The sequence below is a fragment of the Diospyros lotus genome, chromosome 3 (genome assembly GCF_014633365.1).
Source record: "Diospyros lotus cultivar Yz01 chromosome 3, ASM1463336v1, whole genome shotgun sequence".
NCBI classification, from domain to species: Eukaryota; Viridiplantae; Streptophyta; class Magnoliopsida; order Ericales; family Ebenaceae; genus Diospyros; species Diospyros lotus.
In genome coordinates this window covers 28,715,183-28,733,873 of record NC_068340.1, presented here as the reverse complement: position 1 = coordinate 28,733,873, position 18,691 = coordinate 28,715,183, and the positions used below count along the sequence as shown (strand labels likewise).

Genomic DNA, 18,691 nt, shown 5'->3' with positions numbered 1-18,691 from the left:
TCTATTAACCCTAATTAATTAATCTCTAAAACGAATCAAAATCTCAATTTATACCCAAAAAAGTATAAAATCTAAGGCTGCGTTCTCTTTGTTGTTTTCAGTCCGTTTTAAATTTTTAATTTTTTAAAATATTAAAAATATATTTATTTTACTATTTTTAAAAACATATTTTCAAAAATAAAAAAAAATTTGTAAAAAGAGCTCAAAACAATATTTTGTTGTTTTGGATGTTTTAAACCAAAACACACTAAAAACAACCCCCATACCCAATTTCACACAACATATCTCTTGTCTCTATTCTTTTTTTTCTCCTCTCTTCATTTCATTCTCAAACTACCATCAACTACGCCCCGTCACCGCCTTCACCGTCGTCACTTACTCCTCTTTTCTCCCTCATCCTCCATTGCCAACGACCACATGAAGCTAGTGATGATAGCTTGATGATATTGATGGGTAAGCAACATCTACTACCATGGCGAGGGTAAGAAAAGACGGCCATGGCATAGCAATAAAAATCGATGGCGACGATGCACGAGGCATGGTTGATCAAACATGGCAAAGACGCTCAAGAGGTTCGGTCTGAGATGACCTATCGGAGAAGAAAATCGACGATTGGTAACGGCAGAAGGCTACTGATTGTGTTTTTTAATTAATGGTACGCTTTGATAGTGTGAATCTTTGGCCAACGATGGAGAAAATGCAGGCACTAGAGAGAATAGAAGAAGAAGAAGAAAAAAAATAAAATAAAAGAAGGGAAAACAAGAAGAAAATTTTAATAAAATTATATATTTATTTAAAATTTTAAAACTATAGTATATCTATATTATAATTAAAAATATAGGATAACATATAGTATATTTTTAAGTGTATTACATATATTATGTATAATAATATTTAATATAAAATGTTATATTAAAAATAGTTAATTTTATTATTTAATAATCAAATTTATTGAATAATATATCATAAACCTGTTTTAAAAATATTTTTTTAGAATGACAAAAAAAAAAAAAAAACGTATTTTCAAAAATCTCAAGACGGATACTCATAATACAAAACTAAAAAAAATTCAAGACTCAAAAGTCAAAATTGAAACACGAAGATAACACTACATAATCAGTCCATAACTTAAAAGCAAAATTCAGTTCATCTTTGAATCACAAAAATAAATTAGTCTCCAATCTTATCTTTGAAATATGGAAATAAAGTAATTATCAATTTTTGAAATTAGAAACACAAATATAGTAATTAAAAATTCAATCAAAAACTATATTTATTGAGAAAAGTAAGAAAGTTTAATTAAAAAAATTAATTCTTTGGGGGATTATTTTGCTTCCACAATTCAAAGATAGATTGGAAACTAATTTGCTTTTATAATTCAAAGATAAATTAAAATTTTTCTTAAGTTATAAACTAATTGGTTTTTTCACTTGTTGGGAGATAAATTAAGATTTTATTGGGTTAAGGGCTAATTAATTAGGGTTAGTGGTTAAATTTTTCAATTTTTTTTTCTCTATTTTCCCCTCTTAAGTCATTGACTAGTGTCACTTTTTTTCCATTTAAGGGTAAGTTTAGTATTTTTTATCTTTAATTAATTTATAATAATAGAATTATGTATAATTATATAATATTAATTAGGATATTATGGTTATTGTTTTTCAATACATAAATTTAGAATGATATTACAAGAAAGGTCCTCAGTAAAAAAATAAATTACCAAATTATAAATTTTGAGGAAGTTTAGTGAATTTGAACCTTCAAAAAAATTAAAAATTTTGTATTCATAAATATATAGATACAAACATGTAAAGTGAAGAGATGGGGGGAGGTTTTAATTGAATAGAAGAAATGAAAGGTAAAAAAAGGCAGGAGCTATTTTTAGGAAAAGAAAATGAAGCCAACAAACAAAGACACCCATTAAGGCCATTTACTCATATTTGGTGCTGGTGTGGTGGCAAGTATATTTATTTATTCATAATAGCTGCCTGGTTGGTATCCAATCCATCAAATTACTGTACGTCTCCTCCCATCATGGTGCGGTACGTACGATACCCCCTGCCCAATGTGCCAAATGTTATCCACTTAGAACTGCCATTTCACCTTCAATTCTTTGCTATTAGACAAATTAAAAAAAAAAAAAAAATCATCTATCTTTTACACCCATTCATTGAATTGAAACTTAATTAAAATTTGAAAGATGAAGAGGGGAGAGAGAGTTGGGTGGGTTCCGTAGTTTGGACTGAGTGGATGTGGACGTGGATGTGGCCTACATCGACTCAAACTCACATGCACGCGCTCAAGTGGCGGGTAGGGAAGAATGAAATTTCAGGTCCATGTGTGGTGGGACGGAAATGCCACGGGGCCCCCACTTCTCCCGTAAGGCAGAGCAGGAGCAGGGTAGAGGAGGGAGACTAGACATTGTGTAAGTGTGGTAGTGCGCTCTATGCCCATCCATGCCATGGACCATGGACCACTCCTAAAGGTGCGTCCGATGGCGACTCCTCCTCCTCCTCCTCCTCCTCTGCTTTTCTTTTTCAATTGCCGGTTATACTTGCTAACATATCAATGCTTCATTTCCTTTTTCCTTTATTGTTAAGAGGAAAAGCAAAACTCTTTTTTTTTTACTATAAATTTCAATACAAATTGTGCAAATAATATATTTATTTATTTATAAAAAATAAAATTGATTTTTTTTATATTTTTTAATTAAGAGAATGAAGGATGGGAAGGTAAATGAGAATATGAATGTAAGATGGGACACAAAACATATCTGTTGCTCCAAATGTGGTTAAGAGTCTCTTTACAAAAAGACACCCTGCTACGTACATGTACAATCGCTGCAGACCCAGAGATAAAGAGGACAGCCAGCCACTGATCACACATATATAATTAACCTCATCTCTCTCTCTCTCTCTCTCTCTATATATATATATATGTGTGTGTGTATGTATACACGTACGTATATATATAACAAACAAACAAACGAACGAAATCAAGAAAAGAAAAATAAAATAAAAGGAGAGCTGGTTAAAAGGAAGAGAGAAGAAAGACGAAAGGAGCAGAGAAAGAGAAAGGGACAGGAGCGAAAGCCGGAACCCAGAAAGGAGAGAGAGAGGGAGACCCCTCGAGAATTATGCCGGGAGGCAACAACTTTTGCAGTAGTGATCAGTACGGGGGCAGGGGCAGCAGCATGGCATCATCTTCCTCGCTTAATTCTGCGGCCGCGTCTGGCGGAGTACGGCGGACGATTCCAGATTCCACGCAATGGCAATGGGCGATGTGCATGGATGCATGCATGTTCATATGTCAAGTAGACATCGGCAGGCAGGCAGAAGACGGCTTTTATCGTTGCTGGCAGTGGTGGTTTACGTTACGGCACCCGAAATCATCGTACTTTCTCTCTTTCCCTCCCTCTCTCTCTCTCTCTCTCTCTCTCTCTCTCATCCTTTATTATTATTATTATTATATTATTATTATTATTATTATTATTATTATTATTAATTAATTCCTCACATATCTATGTCACATGCATACCCCGCTCGCTCGCTCCTTCTCTTTCTCTTTCTCCTTCTTCGTATATGATATATCCCCCGCACTCACTTTCAACTGTCTTTTCCTTTTTCATATAATTTCTAACTAAGCTTTTCCAAACTTTTTAAATGCTAAAATTTAATATTAAAATACAAAAAATTCTATCTAATCTTAAGAAGCACAACAGTTTTTCCAATTTTTTTCTTAATTAATAATGTCTAATCTACTTTATCTCGCTTTATATAAAATGCTAGAAATATATATATATATCTCTCTCTAATTTAACGATAAGAGTAATCCCATATAACTATAATTTCAAACTGAATAAGACAAGAGTGCATATAGATTCAGCTATTCTTGTCTCAAAAAGCATTGATGCTTGCTAAAACACGTGTATCAAGCACCAAGTTCGATGCATACACATATTAATTCATACCTATTTAATAACGTACTTAATAAAGTAACTATATCTTCGTAGCACAAGTTAAGTAATTACCTCATGACAAGTTGAGATTCACATTAGTAGACCATGAGTTTGATTATTTGTTCTACGCAATAAAACAAAATAATTTATCTTATCTATCGAAATCGAGAGCACGAGTGGCGAAAACTACGCAAGGACAGTAATCTTAAAAAGAAACCAGAATTGCCCCCAAGACATAGGTTGAGCAGTTGGACAAATGATATGCCAGGTTCATATTGATAAGTCATAAGTTCAATCCTCGCATGCGTAGTGAGACAAAATCTCACATCTATGATTTACCTCCTCTATTAAAATTGAGGGCACAAGCGATAAGGGTAACGAAAAAACGATCATCCCTAAAAAAAACCATGATCATCGATCAAAATTAGAAACCCAATCATATCTTTCTCTAATAGAGATAGAAATTGAGACAAATTATAAAGAAAATCAAGTGTTTATGTTCTAAAAAGTAGAAGAGGAATACAAAAACAGAATTAGAGATAAATTTGTTCGCCTCAAAAGAAATTTATCTTTTATTCTATCTCTATATTATTATTTTAATATTATTTATTATTTTAAAGATGATTTTTTTTCTTTTCTATTCTAAAATAAGGAATCCATCTTTAAATGGAAAAATATGACTAAAGATGGATCATTTTTCATCCTTGAGGACAAATTATTTTTATTATTATTTTAACAATATCTATTTGAAAATAAAGAATTCGTCTCAAATTTTATCTCTAAATAAAAAAATATAATTAGGGATGGATAGTTTTCCATCTTTAAGGAAAAAAAATATTTTTATTGTTATTTCAATATTTCTTATTATTTTAGAGACAAAAAATTTCATCCCTATTCAAAATATTATTTTTATATTAAAATATTAAAAAGAAATGTATTTTAGTGAAAATAAGGCTTCAAGGACAAATTTAGAGACAGGATATTTTTGTCTCTAATCTTGATTTGGATTTAAAAGACAGATTTAAATATTGAAATATTCCATTTTTAAGCTCGATTCAAATTTTATCCCAAATTTCTCTTCATTTCTTTTTCATTCATCGATTCATTTTCTCTTCATTGTCTATTTCTCTCCATCCTCACTTTCTTGTTGTTGCCCACTTCATCATCCATCTTTGTATCTCTTTCTTTCCTTTGTTGTCATAAGAACCTTTCCTATTTTCTGTTGTTGTACATCACCGTTGTTTATCTCTCTCTCTCTCTCTCGCATTTCTCTACTATAGACAGATCCATATCGTCGTTGATGCTGTTGTCTTCGCCATCCTTCTCCCTATCCTTCTTTACCACAGCTTGTCACCATCTATTGTGACTTAGATTAGCAATTTCTCCTACCATCGTGACCAATCCTACAAGGTCCCTAAACCATGACTCTCAACAACTTCAATGGATCCTCAAACACAAAGGTACTTCATCTCGCCCTTGATCTACTGCTTCATTTCATCAATCCATTCGGTTCTTTGAATCACTTGTTAGCATGCCATTGTTTGATATATTTGTTCTTTTCATAATTAAACCTTATAGTTTTGAATTTGACTGCACATGAATGGTTATATGTTAATCTTAATACGAATTATAGGCAACAATAATTCAGGATCTGATTATTCCTCAATAAATATCTATCTAGAGGGAAAAATAAGTAGAAGTCTCTACAACATCTTAGTAGAATGTTGAGTTATGATATTTTGTGAAATGTGATTGAGCCATTGTATGTTTTGTGGAATACTGATGACTAATGGCTGTCTCACTTATGGAAATAGTCAGTGAAATATTCTACACAACCTAGCTAGTCAAATGTCTAATTATATTACTTATAACATATACACATTAATATTAGCAAAATTATCAAACTACTTGATGATGGTATTTGGGACCGACCACCTTGCACGTGCCACCTCTGCGATTGGACCTCGGGAATGGTACCTCGGACTTGGTGATGTCGGACCTCGGGTGTAGAACTTGCAAGACAATGGAGGACCGGGGCTAGGATCCCCCGGGGTGGACTCCGACGCTCAAATCAATAGAGTAAATGCAAGTAGAAGTAAATGAGAGAGCTGTAGAGCTTGGGTATACCTGGCGAGAGTCCTTGTCTTTTATAGGCAAACCTATTTTGGGGTATCCAAGATGAGCGGGCACAACTCCTGAGGGTCCCGGTCAAGTTGGAACGGGTCTTGCGGTTCGGCCCGGATTTCTCGGGCTCTGCTCTGGAGTGTTGACTGGCCACGTGTCGGTCTCTCAAGTGATCCACGTGGCAGGTGAGACTATTAGCGCGTAGGGGTATTCTAGTAATTTCAGTTGGTGCCACATCACTACTACTACTACAAAACATTAGGGCTTAATTTTAGTAGGTGAAGTCAACTGCATGGTTTTAAATTAGTAGTTATCTGTATCTACGATCATATATTTTTGTACGGCTAATATAATTCACTAAGAGTTTCCTATTAAGTTTTTGTTGGTCTTGATAGTTCATTTTCTCAAACTACAAGTAAAAGAATCGGTCCAATTTGTAGAATCTATTACTTCATTCTCAATCCTATATATTACTTTACTCCCTACAATCAAATGATGGTTGAGACTATAGCTTAGAATCATAAAAATAGATAAGTATAAACTTTATAATGAATTCAATATGAGTTTGTATCAAAATTTAAATGATGAATTTGTATCAACATTTCTTGATGTTAGGAAAGCATTGGATGGAAAATGGTAAGATCCCCAATGGTTGCAAAAGAGCAATCAAAATAGGTAGAATAAACGCTTCCATATATGAAGGTTCCTCACTTCACACAGGTTATTCCTTTTCATCTACAATGCACAGAAAGAGAATGGTATTGTTTAATCATCATTGATAATCATATTATTGCATTAAGTTTGGTTACACCCCATGGCGATCGATATTTATATTTAATTCTATTAAAATGTTCATTTTTTGTCTTTTGTAGAAAATTGAGTTAAAGAAAGATCCAACTAATTTTAAACTTTTCACACACATCAAGCATTTTAAGAATAAAAAGGATTGAATCTCTTAAAAAGGTGAACAAATTATTATAAGTACAAAGCTTCAAACAAAATTTAATATTCGAATTCGTATTATCATTATAATATGAAACTATACTTTGCTTTACATAACTTATTTGCATCTAAATTTTTATTTTAGGATAAGTTTCACTAGGTGATGAAAGGAGAGAAACTCATCATGTGCATCTAGAGATGGGAGTTCTCAAGGTCAAATTTCAACTATTTCAGACAATAGTTTTTATATGAATGTGGTTGAAGAAATGAATAAGACACATATTTGGACTAGGGATAACCTATCCTAATTACATAGTTGCCTTCCATGCGCTAGACAATCTCAAATTTAACTACTAAGTTGCACAATCAACAAGAGATATGATACGCACACTTTTCTAGTACTTGGGGATGACCTGAATGCCCTCGACTCGTCCTCTGCCAACTTTAACTTCTAACTAGTCCACCACAGACAACTACTCCTACCACTGATACTCATGATATCCAACAAACACTCATGGCTATGATGACGTGTTTAATGATTTTGTTGATGAAAATTTTTGAAACTATGACATTTCTATCTTGTTATTTATTTGTTTTTGAATTTTATTAATGATGACCTTTACATGAAATTTTTAAAATTGTCATTTCTTTGTTAATTTTCGGAGGATTTTGAATGATTATTTTAAATAAATGTTCGGGGACTTTGATTCTCGACTTTGGGATTATGGATCGTTACTGGTATGATTATTATAGGAATTGGTGATATTACAAGTTATTAGCATTAAATTTTTTTCCATTTGAAAATATATTTTGGATTTGTGAGGTTAGAAAATCAAAAGAAATAGAAAGGGTAGGGAAGATTTGCTCCAGTTAGACCTTCCAAGGAAAAACCAATTTTTTTTATTATATCAGTGATCGAATTTTTCAATCTCCATCCCTAAACTCTTTTTATTTTTTTTTGTAGTGAGACCCCATCCCTAATTAAATTGAATTAGGAGATCCCAATCTCCATCCTAAACATGTTCAACCAGAGTTCACATTATCCTATTGGGGGAGACGATCGAGAATAGATTAAATTATTTTATCTAATTAATTCCACATTCAAAAATTGTGTTCGCACAATCAAATTAACATTATTATGATCCAAACATGAATGCATCTTGTAATTAGAAGGATTAATCCTCCATTTTAGCTTAATTAGAGGCACACACAAGTGGAATCACATATATAATTTTGTCTTAAAAAAATCATCTGATGATTATTAAGTCTAATATATGGCAAGAGCTTAGCTAGCAAAAGACACAATTAATTAGTACACATCATGCAAGTCGACATAGAATGCTTAGAAAAAGATTGTATCTCTTGTAATCGTTCAACATCTGCTTTTATATATAGTTAAAAGAGAGAGCTAGCTAGCTAGGGTTAATAGGTAATAAAATTGACCTCTTTATGGTAGATTATGGCGGATCATTTTATCTTTAATCATTATGAAAATATTTATACATGTAAAAGGTTATATATTAGTACGTACGTAGCTCCAATTGGATATTAATTATAAACACATTAATAAAGTACTATTGCATGCATGTACTCACCAAAGACTATATTTTGTTGGATAAAAATTCAATTCAATATAAATAATATTATCATCGTGATAAGAAAGCCTAAGAATTAGGGGTAATTATTGTCCATTAGGGATGACAAATCTTATGCCATCATTTTTTTTAAAGATCATAATCATATTCCATCATTGAGAGGGTACAAATTGGGGCATTTAGACCATATGAAAAGCCAATTGAAACGGTTATATAGTGATGATTATGATTAATTCTCGGACAATGCTAACCATAAAACCATGATTATACGGCATAATGTTGTTTGGGGTCTAAGCAATCTGTGTGATAGCATATATATATATATATTCCTTAGTTTATATATTTGTCACCCATCATTATAAATATTTAAGGAATCTGTAATATTGAAATGATTACCAAGCATTATAAAGGGCTAGTGGGAAAATGATTTATTTTCATGAAAAAATAGGTTAATTAGCATTTGGTTGGTTGGTCAAATTATGCGACAAACAAACATTTTTAATATTGTTAGATATATGTTCGGTTGGGGATTATAATTAATAGTGCTTTTTTAACAATAAATTACCACAATTAACATTAAAAAAACAATAAATTACCAGAAATAGTAAGTGTAATACTTAATTATAATTTTAAATAATGTTGTTGTTTGGGATAATTTTATTTAAAAATATATATATTTTTTAATTTTGCTTATACTTTTGCTTTATATATATAGGAGAAGAGTTTCAAATTAATACGAGTTTAATTAAGATCGCTTAATGAGGCGTGTGAATCTCTAATCTCTATATTGTCAAAATTAATGTTAATTAGATACAATATGATAGATTAAACCCCGGCCCCCTTGAAAACAAAATCAATATAAAATATAACTATATCTCATGACATTGCCTAAATAAATTGAATAAAAAATTATAATTGCAGAATGATGTGACAATAATTCTATTTGAGAATTTTACATAATAAAAACTTTATGTTTGTGTAGTAATTAATTAATGAGCAAGTTGAAGACATATGAATTGGTTGAAGACTAATTAATTAGAGGTAACTAATTAATGGATAGACGACATGGGGGTTTGACGATGGCGATCGCAAGGTGTGGGTCTCCAACTGATCCGACCTTTGTTTCTCCAATGTTCTATGATTCCAAGACATCATTGTTGGGGTGTTTTTGATGGATTGGGCCAAAGCTGGTCCAAAAACACACGTCAAATCTTTCTTTGTTTAAAATAAAAAAGTGTTAAACTAATATTCAGTGATTGTCACTTATAAAATGAGTTTATCCAACCTCTGTCTCTTCGTCACGCTAAGGTCCACATGACAAGTTTAATGGATAATAAATTGAAATTTTTTTTTATTAAATTTTGTACTAAAATTATAAAAAAAAAAATCAACTAATTGAATTTTTTATTAAGATATAAAAAGATCTTTAAATTTCAATTTTGTATACAATTAAGTTCATAACTACCGTCGGTCGTAGTTAAAAGAAGTTAACAGAATGCTAACGTGACTAACAACGTGAGCACATATATAATATTAAAATACCACGTCATTTAAATCCGATCTAAAAATTAAACTCCACTCAAGAATTAAACAATCACTACTTTGTACTAAATTACAAAAAAAATCATTAACCTAATCTTTTTATAATGTAATATTTTAATATTATATATGAACTCACGTTATTAGCCACATAACATTTCATTAAGTTCTTTTAACGATAACCGACAATTGTTATGAAATTATATATAAAATTGAAGTTTAGCGATTTTTTTTATATTTTTGTGAAAAATTCAGTGATCTTTTTGCTATAAATTAAATTTTAATGACATTTTTATACCTTAATCTAAAGTTCAAGAACTATTTTTGTAATTTAGTCCAAGTTTAACACTTTGATGCTTTTATTATATACAAAGATGGTCTACGTACTGCTGAGTAACTTTTAATAAATCATTAATAATAATATTAGTATGAGCTTATTCGCCCATTAATCCCGTTTAAATATATAATAATAATAATAATAATAATAATAGACAACCACACTGATCATATGGAAGCTTTCCACATGGCTGAGTTTTGTCACTGTACGTCTATTTATGGCCTATCATTAACATGTTGAACATAGATTTATCATGACATGTTAGTTGCAGCAGGCGGTAGCTGAGAAGGGGTTACAAATTAGACATCTAAATCAAACAAGAGAGGAGAGGAGAGGAGAGAGGGATGGAGGAGAGGAGTCACCATCCAAAGAAGACACTCATCTTCAGCTTGCCATTGTCTTTGCAACTTTTCATTACATTTTGCCCATTTTGGCATGCAAAGCAGGGGGCAGCTTGTGGGCTCCCATTCCCCACGTTGTTCCAAATTACGTCTCCTCGATCGATCGCTCCTAACGCACTGAACAATATCATCAATGTTATATAGTTAGGTGTGTGCGAGTGCGAGATGACAAAGAAATTAGTGGTTTAGTCAAGAATCAACGATGGAGACTACTACTCTCTGCAAAACTAACTATTAGTGTAATGCAAATTGCAATAAGAATTTAACAATTTGGAGCTAAAGTGTTAAGAGAGCTTCTCACTCACACTTACGGTTTAAGAATGAAGTGACTAATGATATTATCACTAGTTATTTATCACATCTTACTTTCTGTAAATTAGAGATGATTCATACACACATATCTAACATAATATCAAATTATATATTCTAGCAAAATTTAATTTTTATGGGTGGAACATGAATTATTAGCCAGTTAAGTTATGCTCATTTTTGCCCCCCAAAAAGGTCCTTTCACACTGATTTATTCCTTTTTATCAACAAAAAAAAAAAAAAAAAGTCTCAGATTTTTTTCTATAAAAGTAAGAATAGCATTTCAATAGTTGGGCCATTAGGATGAGCCTACTAACAATATGGATCTGTTACTATTTTACCAATTTTTGATCTGGCCCAGGCTTCTTCCTAAGAAAGGGCTGATACGGGTTGGGTCGGGTTTGAAGCCCAAGCAAAACAGAATGCAATTAATTATATTTTTCTTAATTTTGGGCCCAATTAATTAATATTGTTATAGAATTAAGAATGGCAATAAACTAAGGGTGCGTCTGATGAGGGTGAAAAATAAGGGTAAAATTTATTTTTCACCCAAATTCCAAGAAATTCTATTAAACAATTTTTTTTTTCTATGAAATTCGAATTTTATTTTAGTTCAAAAAGTGGAGATTTTCCTTGAAATCAAGGAATTTGAATTTTTAGGGGGTGGGGTGAGAATTGAAATTCCATGTAATTAAGATTTGATTCCACTTTCCACCTTTTAATCAAACGCATCGTAAAAATAAATTAGATTTATTTTTTTCACTTTGTTTTATTCACATATCTTTTTCAACATCCCTACAAACATGGTAATATACTTAGTTTTCTTGGTCCACTCATGAATATCAATTAAATACTCATATCAATTTAGTTTTAACGTGCATATATGGATCAAAGTTTATTTTTAAAAACTCACATAAGATAAATATAAAAGTAAAAAATAAAATATAAGAATTAAAACTAATCTAGAATACACTCTTGATTAAAGAGTCTCCTAGAGACCATCTCAACAAACTCTTACAAAGAAAGGATCGACGGTCTCGAAAAAACTTCACAAAGTCTCCTAGAGACACTCCCACCACAAACGTGCGAACAATTATTTTTTAAAAAAATTTCAAAAATTGTGTAATAGAAAAGAATTATATAAAAACAATCTTAATCCCAAAATATCAAAGATAATTATATTTTTCTATCAATTTCAATTATAAATAAAAGAGAATCGTACTCCCAAATAAGTTACTTTTATGCATTCAAGAGCTTCACAGTTTTCCTTAATTTTAATAAATTTAATTTAAACATATGGGTGTTTAGACAAATAAGATAATGTGTATTTTGACAATTTTTTTTTCTTGCAGAGTATTTGAAATTGTTAGATGGGTTTTCTCGACAAACAAATTATATTAAAGCATCAATATATAGGTTTAAATTAAAAATTAGATAGTTATTAAATTTTTATATTAATTTCTCAATCACAATTTGACACCTAACGAGAGAAAGTAAAAAAATAATACCAAATAATGCTTATAAGAAGGAAATTTTATTTTATACAACATTTTCCGTGTGTCGTTGGTCCGAAGAAGCTGCCGTTTTGGTTCGTCTCTCCGAAAGCTCTACTTCTAGTTCCACCTCATCACTGGATGATGAAGCCGGAGCTTGGCTCGGTTGAATACGATCGTCGTCGTTGTCGTAGTAGTCTGGGACGATCTCCGGATGATCATTTTCCATTATATGATGAGAAGGAGTAAGCGATCGGCGAAGAAAAGAAGAGAGATCCGGCGAATTGGCTATGCCGGTGATGCTCGGCACGCTGCCGGAATCCTCCCTCCACAGCGGAGTTGAATGGGAAGAGGGGCTGGTGCCTTTCTTCCTCTTCTCCCTCACCTGTGCGTGCCATTGCCTTATCACGCCCGCCGTTTGCTCCTCCAGCACTGAGGCCTTGAAATGAGTTCCCATCTGCCAAAAAAGAAAGAATAGTAAATCTTAGTATGCAATTGATTGATGGATAACAAAAATCAAAATGGGACACGATTAGTATCTCTTTTTTTTTTTTTTGTAGAAAATACCTGAGTTACTAGAGCGTAGAGGGGAAGAGTGATGTAGCTGCAGAGGACTTGAACCGTCACCCTGTAAAATAAATTTAATGTATTAATCATAAAGATTTAGATTTTATTCGTGTGTGTATATATATATATATATGTCATTTGGTGTCAATTTTGTGTTGCTTTTGTATAACACAAACTTACGCTAATACCACTCTGATAACGATGATCACTATTCGTTCATGGTAGCAAGAATGAAACCCAAACTCTACCTGAAACACATGCAAAACCCGAAATAAATAAACGTCATATTTATTAACATTACTTTCACATCATAGTATAAAATTAGTAATTAATACAGTCTGACCTACAGATTAAATGGAAAGAATTTAATTCATACCGTGACCCAGACAAAGAAGGCAAGCTCAAATGCGTTCTGAAAAAATTAAAAAAGGAGGAGGAAAATTAATCATGAATGGAGAATGTGATTCTGATTGTGAATTAATTTTAGCTAGATATATATGAAATTAAGAATAATTAATGATTTTGGTGGGTAGCAGCGAGGGGTACCATGAAAAGAACGTAGTGGAGGAGAGTCAAGACGAATTGGGGTTGGCTGAACCAGAAGAGGCTGTCGTTGGGTTGCACCAAAGGGCTTCCTCTGATGACGCTGTTGTGATTTTGCAGCCGAAGCGCCATTCTCGCCACCACTACTTGTAGCTTTGTTCCCAGAACTAGCACCGTCTGTTCAGATGATCATTTGCCAATAAAGAATTATGACACACACTCGATCATTTCCTTCCTAGAAAAAAATGCCCTTTTCTTTTCTGGACATCAATTCCCGTGCTAATAATTATATATATATATATATAATGATATAAATAGTATATTTCAATTCAATAATATTAATGTTACTTACAATCAAGGGGAGAAACGATATCCAGAGATAAACGTGCCAGCCTGTTTCAGCACACACCGATATTTGAATTTAATTATGCATATGTGTGTGCGTGTGTGCTTGAAATCATGATGAGAAAAATTAAGGCAAAATTTTGTAGTTGTATAAGTAAGTGAAGAAATTGTTACTCACCATGCACGTCCACTACCATGAAGATGACAACCACAAGCCACATGATGGGGCTGCCCATGGCCATATACGAAAAGAAAGGTTTTTTTAAGTGATTTAGATATGTACGTTGATGTGAGGAAAAAGAAACTGAACTCCAAAATAATCTATTTATATATATATATATACCTACCTTATGCCCACGACAAGTTTGAAATCCTCTTCCAAGGATCGTTGGATGTACTTCTGGAAATTGAAGGTGTTCTTCGTTGACAAATGTGCCTGCACAAATCAGTAATATATATTTCACCATATATATCTTAATTAAATAATAAAGCTTACATATATATATATATATATATATATACTCACAGCAATGAAGCCACGCCGCAAGGTGAAGTAGTCGACTTTGGCGACTGAGTGGAAGAACTGTCTGAAGAAACATTTCTGCTCATGAATTCCATCCAAATTAGATACACTGAACAGACAGATACATAAATGCATGGGCATGGCTCATGGAAACTTAAACGATCGAGTAGCTAGCTAGTTATAGGAAAGGAGCTGGCCTGGGAGCGTACGTTTGGTTTGGGGAGAACAAATTAAAATTAACATAATAACATGAACTCACAATCCAGAGCCGAAGAGGGGTGGTTGCGCAAGAGCTCATGTGTCGCCTTCCAAACGTTGTTTCCCTTGTTATTCTGAATCGATTCGGATCTGCATTTTTTTATTTATGCATGTGTGTATTTGGTCAACATTAATTACATTTATTAAATTAATTTAATTTTGACATATATATGAAGTGATGGGTTTTGAAATTATACCGTTAGCTGTCTGGTATTCAATTGTTTGGGTTTCTTGCTCCCAACATTTCCAACGCCTCATCTACACGAATATAAAGCCAAAAATCAATAGAAATTAAGCCCACCTACCTACCTTCAAAATGTCAAATAGAAATAACAGAAAAGAGATCTAATTATAAATTTTACAAGAAGGGCAAAGAAAGGGAGGGATAAAATGGGGAAATCCCCTCTCGGCATCTTCGTTTCTCAATCTCATTAATGCATGATTATTCATTTATCTTAAACACAAAAATTATATATGTTATTTTATTTCATCAAAACACTTTTAATTACCCTTGCCAATATATCTGTATAATTATTATATATGCAAAAACCTTATTTTCTATTTGTGCATTAGTTTGTAAGTGTAGGAATGAAAAACTTTGCTAAAATATAATACCCAACCCCATTTATTTATTTTCAAAAAAGACAGTATATAATGGGTAATGCTAACTATATATTGTTCTAACTATAATCACTAAACACTAATAAATACACTTTATTTTGAGATAAAGTATATTTACTATATTTTGTTTTCAACATTCAAATAATTTTATTGATTTATTAAATGATTTAAAACATGATTTATTAATTAACGGTTAATAAAATTGTTTAGATGTTAAAATAAAATATAATAAATATTATCTTATTTAAAAATAAGATATATTTATTATTACGTAACTATTAAAAATAAGATAAATTTCTAATTCTAGATATATTTATTATTAAGATAATAGTTAACATTACTCGTATAAAAATTAAGGGTTTTGTTAACAAACTCTCACTTTATTGACATGAAATATATTAAATGTATTTTAATGAGACAGTCATTGGAAAAATCCAAAAATTAATGGTAAATTCATTTGGGCATGAAATGTCAAGAAAGGCTGGAGGATCATTCTAACAAAGCTTCAATCGTCAAAGCAAACAAAGCTTTTAAAATGAATAAAATAGAATTAAGAAAACTTGTGTCTAGTGGAAGGTCAAAGTCTCTAGAATTAGAAATTCCCGATTTGGAAAGATTTAAATATTTCCCGATGCCGTAAAGTTTGTTTCTTAACTCTGTTTGGACTTTCATATACTTTTGGTCGCTGCATATAAGGTCCATTAATAAGTTGGGGTCCTAATCCTCTTTGGACAAAATGGAAGATCTAATTATGCAATATTTTGTGCCATAGGACGTCTCTAACCAATGGTAGAAAAACCTATAAATTAATTAATTAAAAAACTAAAACACCATTTGTGGACGAAAAATAAAATTAATTAATAGAAAATTTTTAAATTTTTATTGTCATGATTCATAATACATGGCATATATATAGATTTGATTTGTACCTTGGCCCTTCCCAAAGCCATAGTGATGACACTGTACACAATCTGCATCACAGCTAACACGAAGAGGAAGACGCTGAGCTGATTAACCCCTTCAGCTGATATCAGAGAAGTCTTGTCCTGTAAATACCCATTTACCAAAAACCCCTCTTATTTTCAATCCCAGCAAACAATCAACCAACCAATCAATTAATACCAAACATTACGTCTTTTTAATTAACTAGTACCTCAGCACAATGATCGTCGGAGGAGGAAGAATAGGCGGCCAACACTCTCTCCGGCGGGAACACATCCGCCAGGTGTTTGGTTGTTTTCGTTTGGATGCTTTTCCGGCAAGGAAGCATGGAGTTTGCAACCCCCTTTGTTACACAGATTCTGGAAATGGGCCTTTGAGTTGCAGTCAATAGCAGCGACATGAACCCCAACAGCATCAAAACTGCATCAATAACCCTTCCATTCATTAATTATCAAGCAGAACTCACAAAATTTGCAGTTTGGTTCGGAAGAAGCATCCAAACTGATCACCTGATTTCAGCTTCTCTACTGCCTCAAACAAGCCATTCTTCCGATGTTTCTTTAGCCACTGTACACAAAGCACTAGTAAAAATCACCCAACAAAGGAACAGTATAATGGTGATGCGGTCAAAGTTTTGGATGTGCCCGGCATAAGAGATTCTTCACTTTGACTATAAATGCATTAGCGTGATTCTTATGATTTTATTTTTGAAAAGGGTTCTTGTGGAAAAGGATATAATTCTTTGTTCATTTAACACATAACTCATCCTTGATTAAAAACAGTCTTACATCGAGTGAAGAAGAATTAAAACTTAATTATAAACAAATAAGTTACTCCTTGACCTCGTGAAAATCCTTTTCAAAACAAATTCATTCGTCTCATATCCATACATCTCTAGCTAAAGCGCATAATATCTCTTCGTAGATGCAGTCAAAACCTTGATTGCATCAAAAGGTAATCCAGCTGCTGGGATTTGCTGACTAATTGTGTCGGTGATGACTTACATGGCAAAGGAGATGGATCAGGTGCTCAATAAAAATGCCCAGGAAGATGAACACGAAGCAAACGGTTGCTAAAGCCCAGGTGGGGGTTACTTGCAGAGAGCGGCCGGTAGTACTGGAGGCCCCTCCGCCGACGTCGGCAGCCATAGTGCTGAAACTAAGCTTGATAAAGGAATTCGAAAAGAGTGATATCTTATCTTAAATATATATGTGGTCCAGGAGAGGGAAGAAAGGAAGAATTAAACTGAAGGGAGGAGAAGACATGTTCGAAGCAACTGTTCCTCTGTGTGTGTGTGTGTGTGAGAGAGAGAGAGAGAGAGAGAGAGAGAGAGAGGAGTTAATTGAGAGGAGTTAATTAGACCTGTAGCTGAACTGCACCGGTGAAGGTCTCAACTGGCTTGTTCCTCTGTCTCTTCGTTTTGACTTGGTAGCTCTCTGCCATATTTATTTCTAGGGGACTTTTCTCTCCCTTTCTCTTTTAATAATAATAAACACAAGTTATTTGATTGCATAAAATTAGCCTTTGTGTTGTTTGTGTCAATATAATTAAAAAAACCAATTACCTATCAAAGAAAATGAAAGAAACAGACAAAACTATATATCAACTACACCCATTAGTCAAACGATACCAAGACTTTTACTTTTATGCGTTCTGAACTTGTATTATTATAACAAAGCATTATGACTTAAAACTTTGCTTACATGTTTTCCCTTTCTCAGGTATTAAAAACCTTTAATGTTGGCAGCCGAGCGGGAGATATATAAATTTCTTGAATATAGGGACCAAATGTTTTAAATTTGAGTGAGAACTGAAGTGCATGCCTAAATAGGATTTGTGTAAATGTTAATAGTAAAATTTTGTACATTATAAACAATGATTAATACCAACTTAAGCGAACTTAAAGATGAAGCTTGGACCCGACGGTTGACAGACATATCAGCATCAAGTTATTAATTACATCAACAGCCAGCCAGCCAGTCAGCCATTTATGACTGGTCGTGGTCTCCCTTTCATGCTTAATACTTTTCAAATTTATGGAGTGTTGGTATTTAATTTGGTCCGCCACCGCTTCATAAATACTTCTTTATTTTTATAAATTTGCTCTTATTGTTGGTATGAATTCGGGCATTTGGTCTAGTGGTATGATTCTCGCTTAGGGTGCGAGAGGTCCCGAGTTCAATTCTCGGAATGCCCC

General features: G+C 32.6%; 1 protein-coding gene and 1 non-coding gene across 3 annotated transcripts; one reads left to right on the top strand and one right to left on the bottom strand.

The window, feature by feature from the left end:
* Positions 1–12,632: 12,632 nt before the first annotated feature.
* LOC127796316 (MLO-like protein 3) lies at positions 12,633–17,953 on the bottom strand. 2 transcript variants are annotated; one of them, XM_052328401.1, is made up of 15 exons: positions 17,857–17,953; positions 17,004–17,061; positions 16,706–16,914; positions 16,482–16,598; positions 15,129–15,189; positions 14,933–15,021; positions 14,677–14,751; positions 14,498–14,586; positions 14,329–14,378; positions 14,158–14,198; positions 13,809–13,982; positions 13,639–13,674; positions 13,443–13,510; positions 13,263–13,323; positions 12,633–13,152 (listed from the first exon to the last, which is right to left on the bottom strand). In XM_052328401.1, exons 1-15 carry the CDS (start codon positions 17,935–17,937, stop codon positions 12,742–12,744), a joined length of 1,620 nt encoding a protein of 539 aa, XP_052184361.1. In that variant the 5' UTR covers positions 17,938–17,953; the 3' UTR covers positions 12,633–12,741. The 2 variants fall into 2 exon arrangements, with proteins under 2 accessions (XP_052184361.1, XP_052184360.1); XM_052328400.1 differs by lacking the exon at positions 17,857–17,953 and adding an exon at positions 17,499–17,850.
* Positions 17,954–18,619: 666 nt separating this feature from the next.
* TRNAP-AGG (transfer RNA proline (anticodon AGG)) lies at positions 18,620–18,691 on the top strand. The gene has a single exon. It is a non-coding gene; the product is annotated as a tRNA-Pro (tRNA).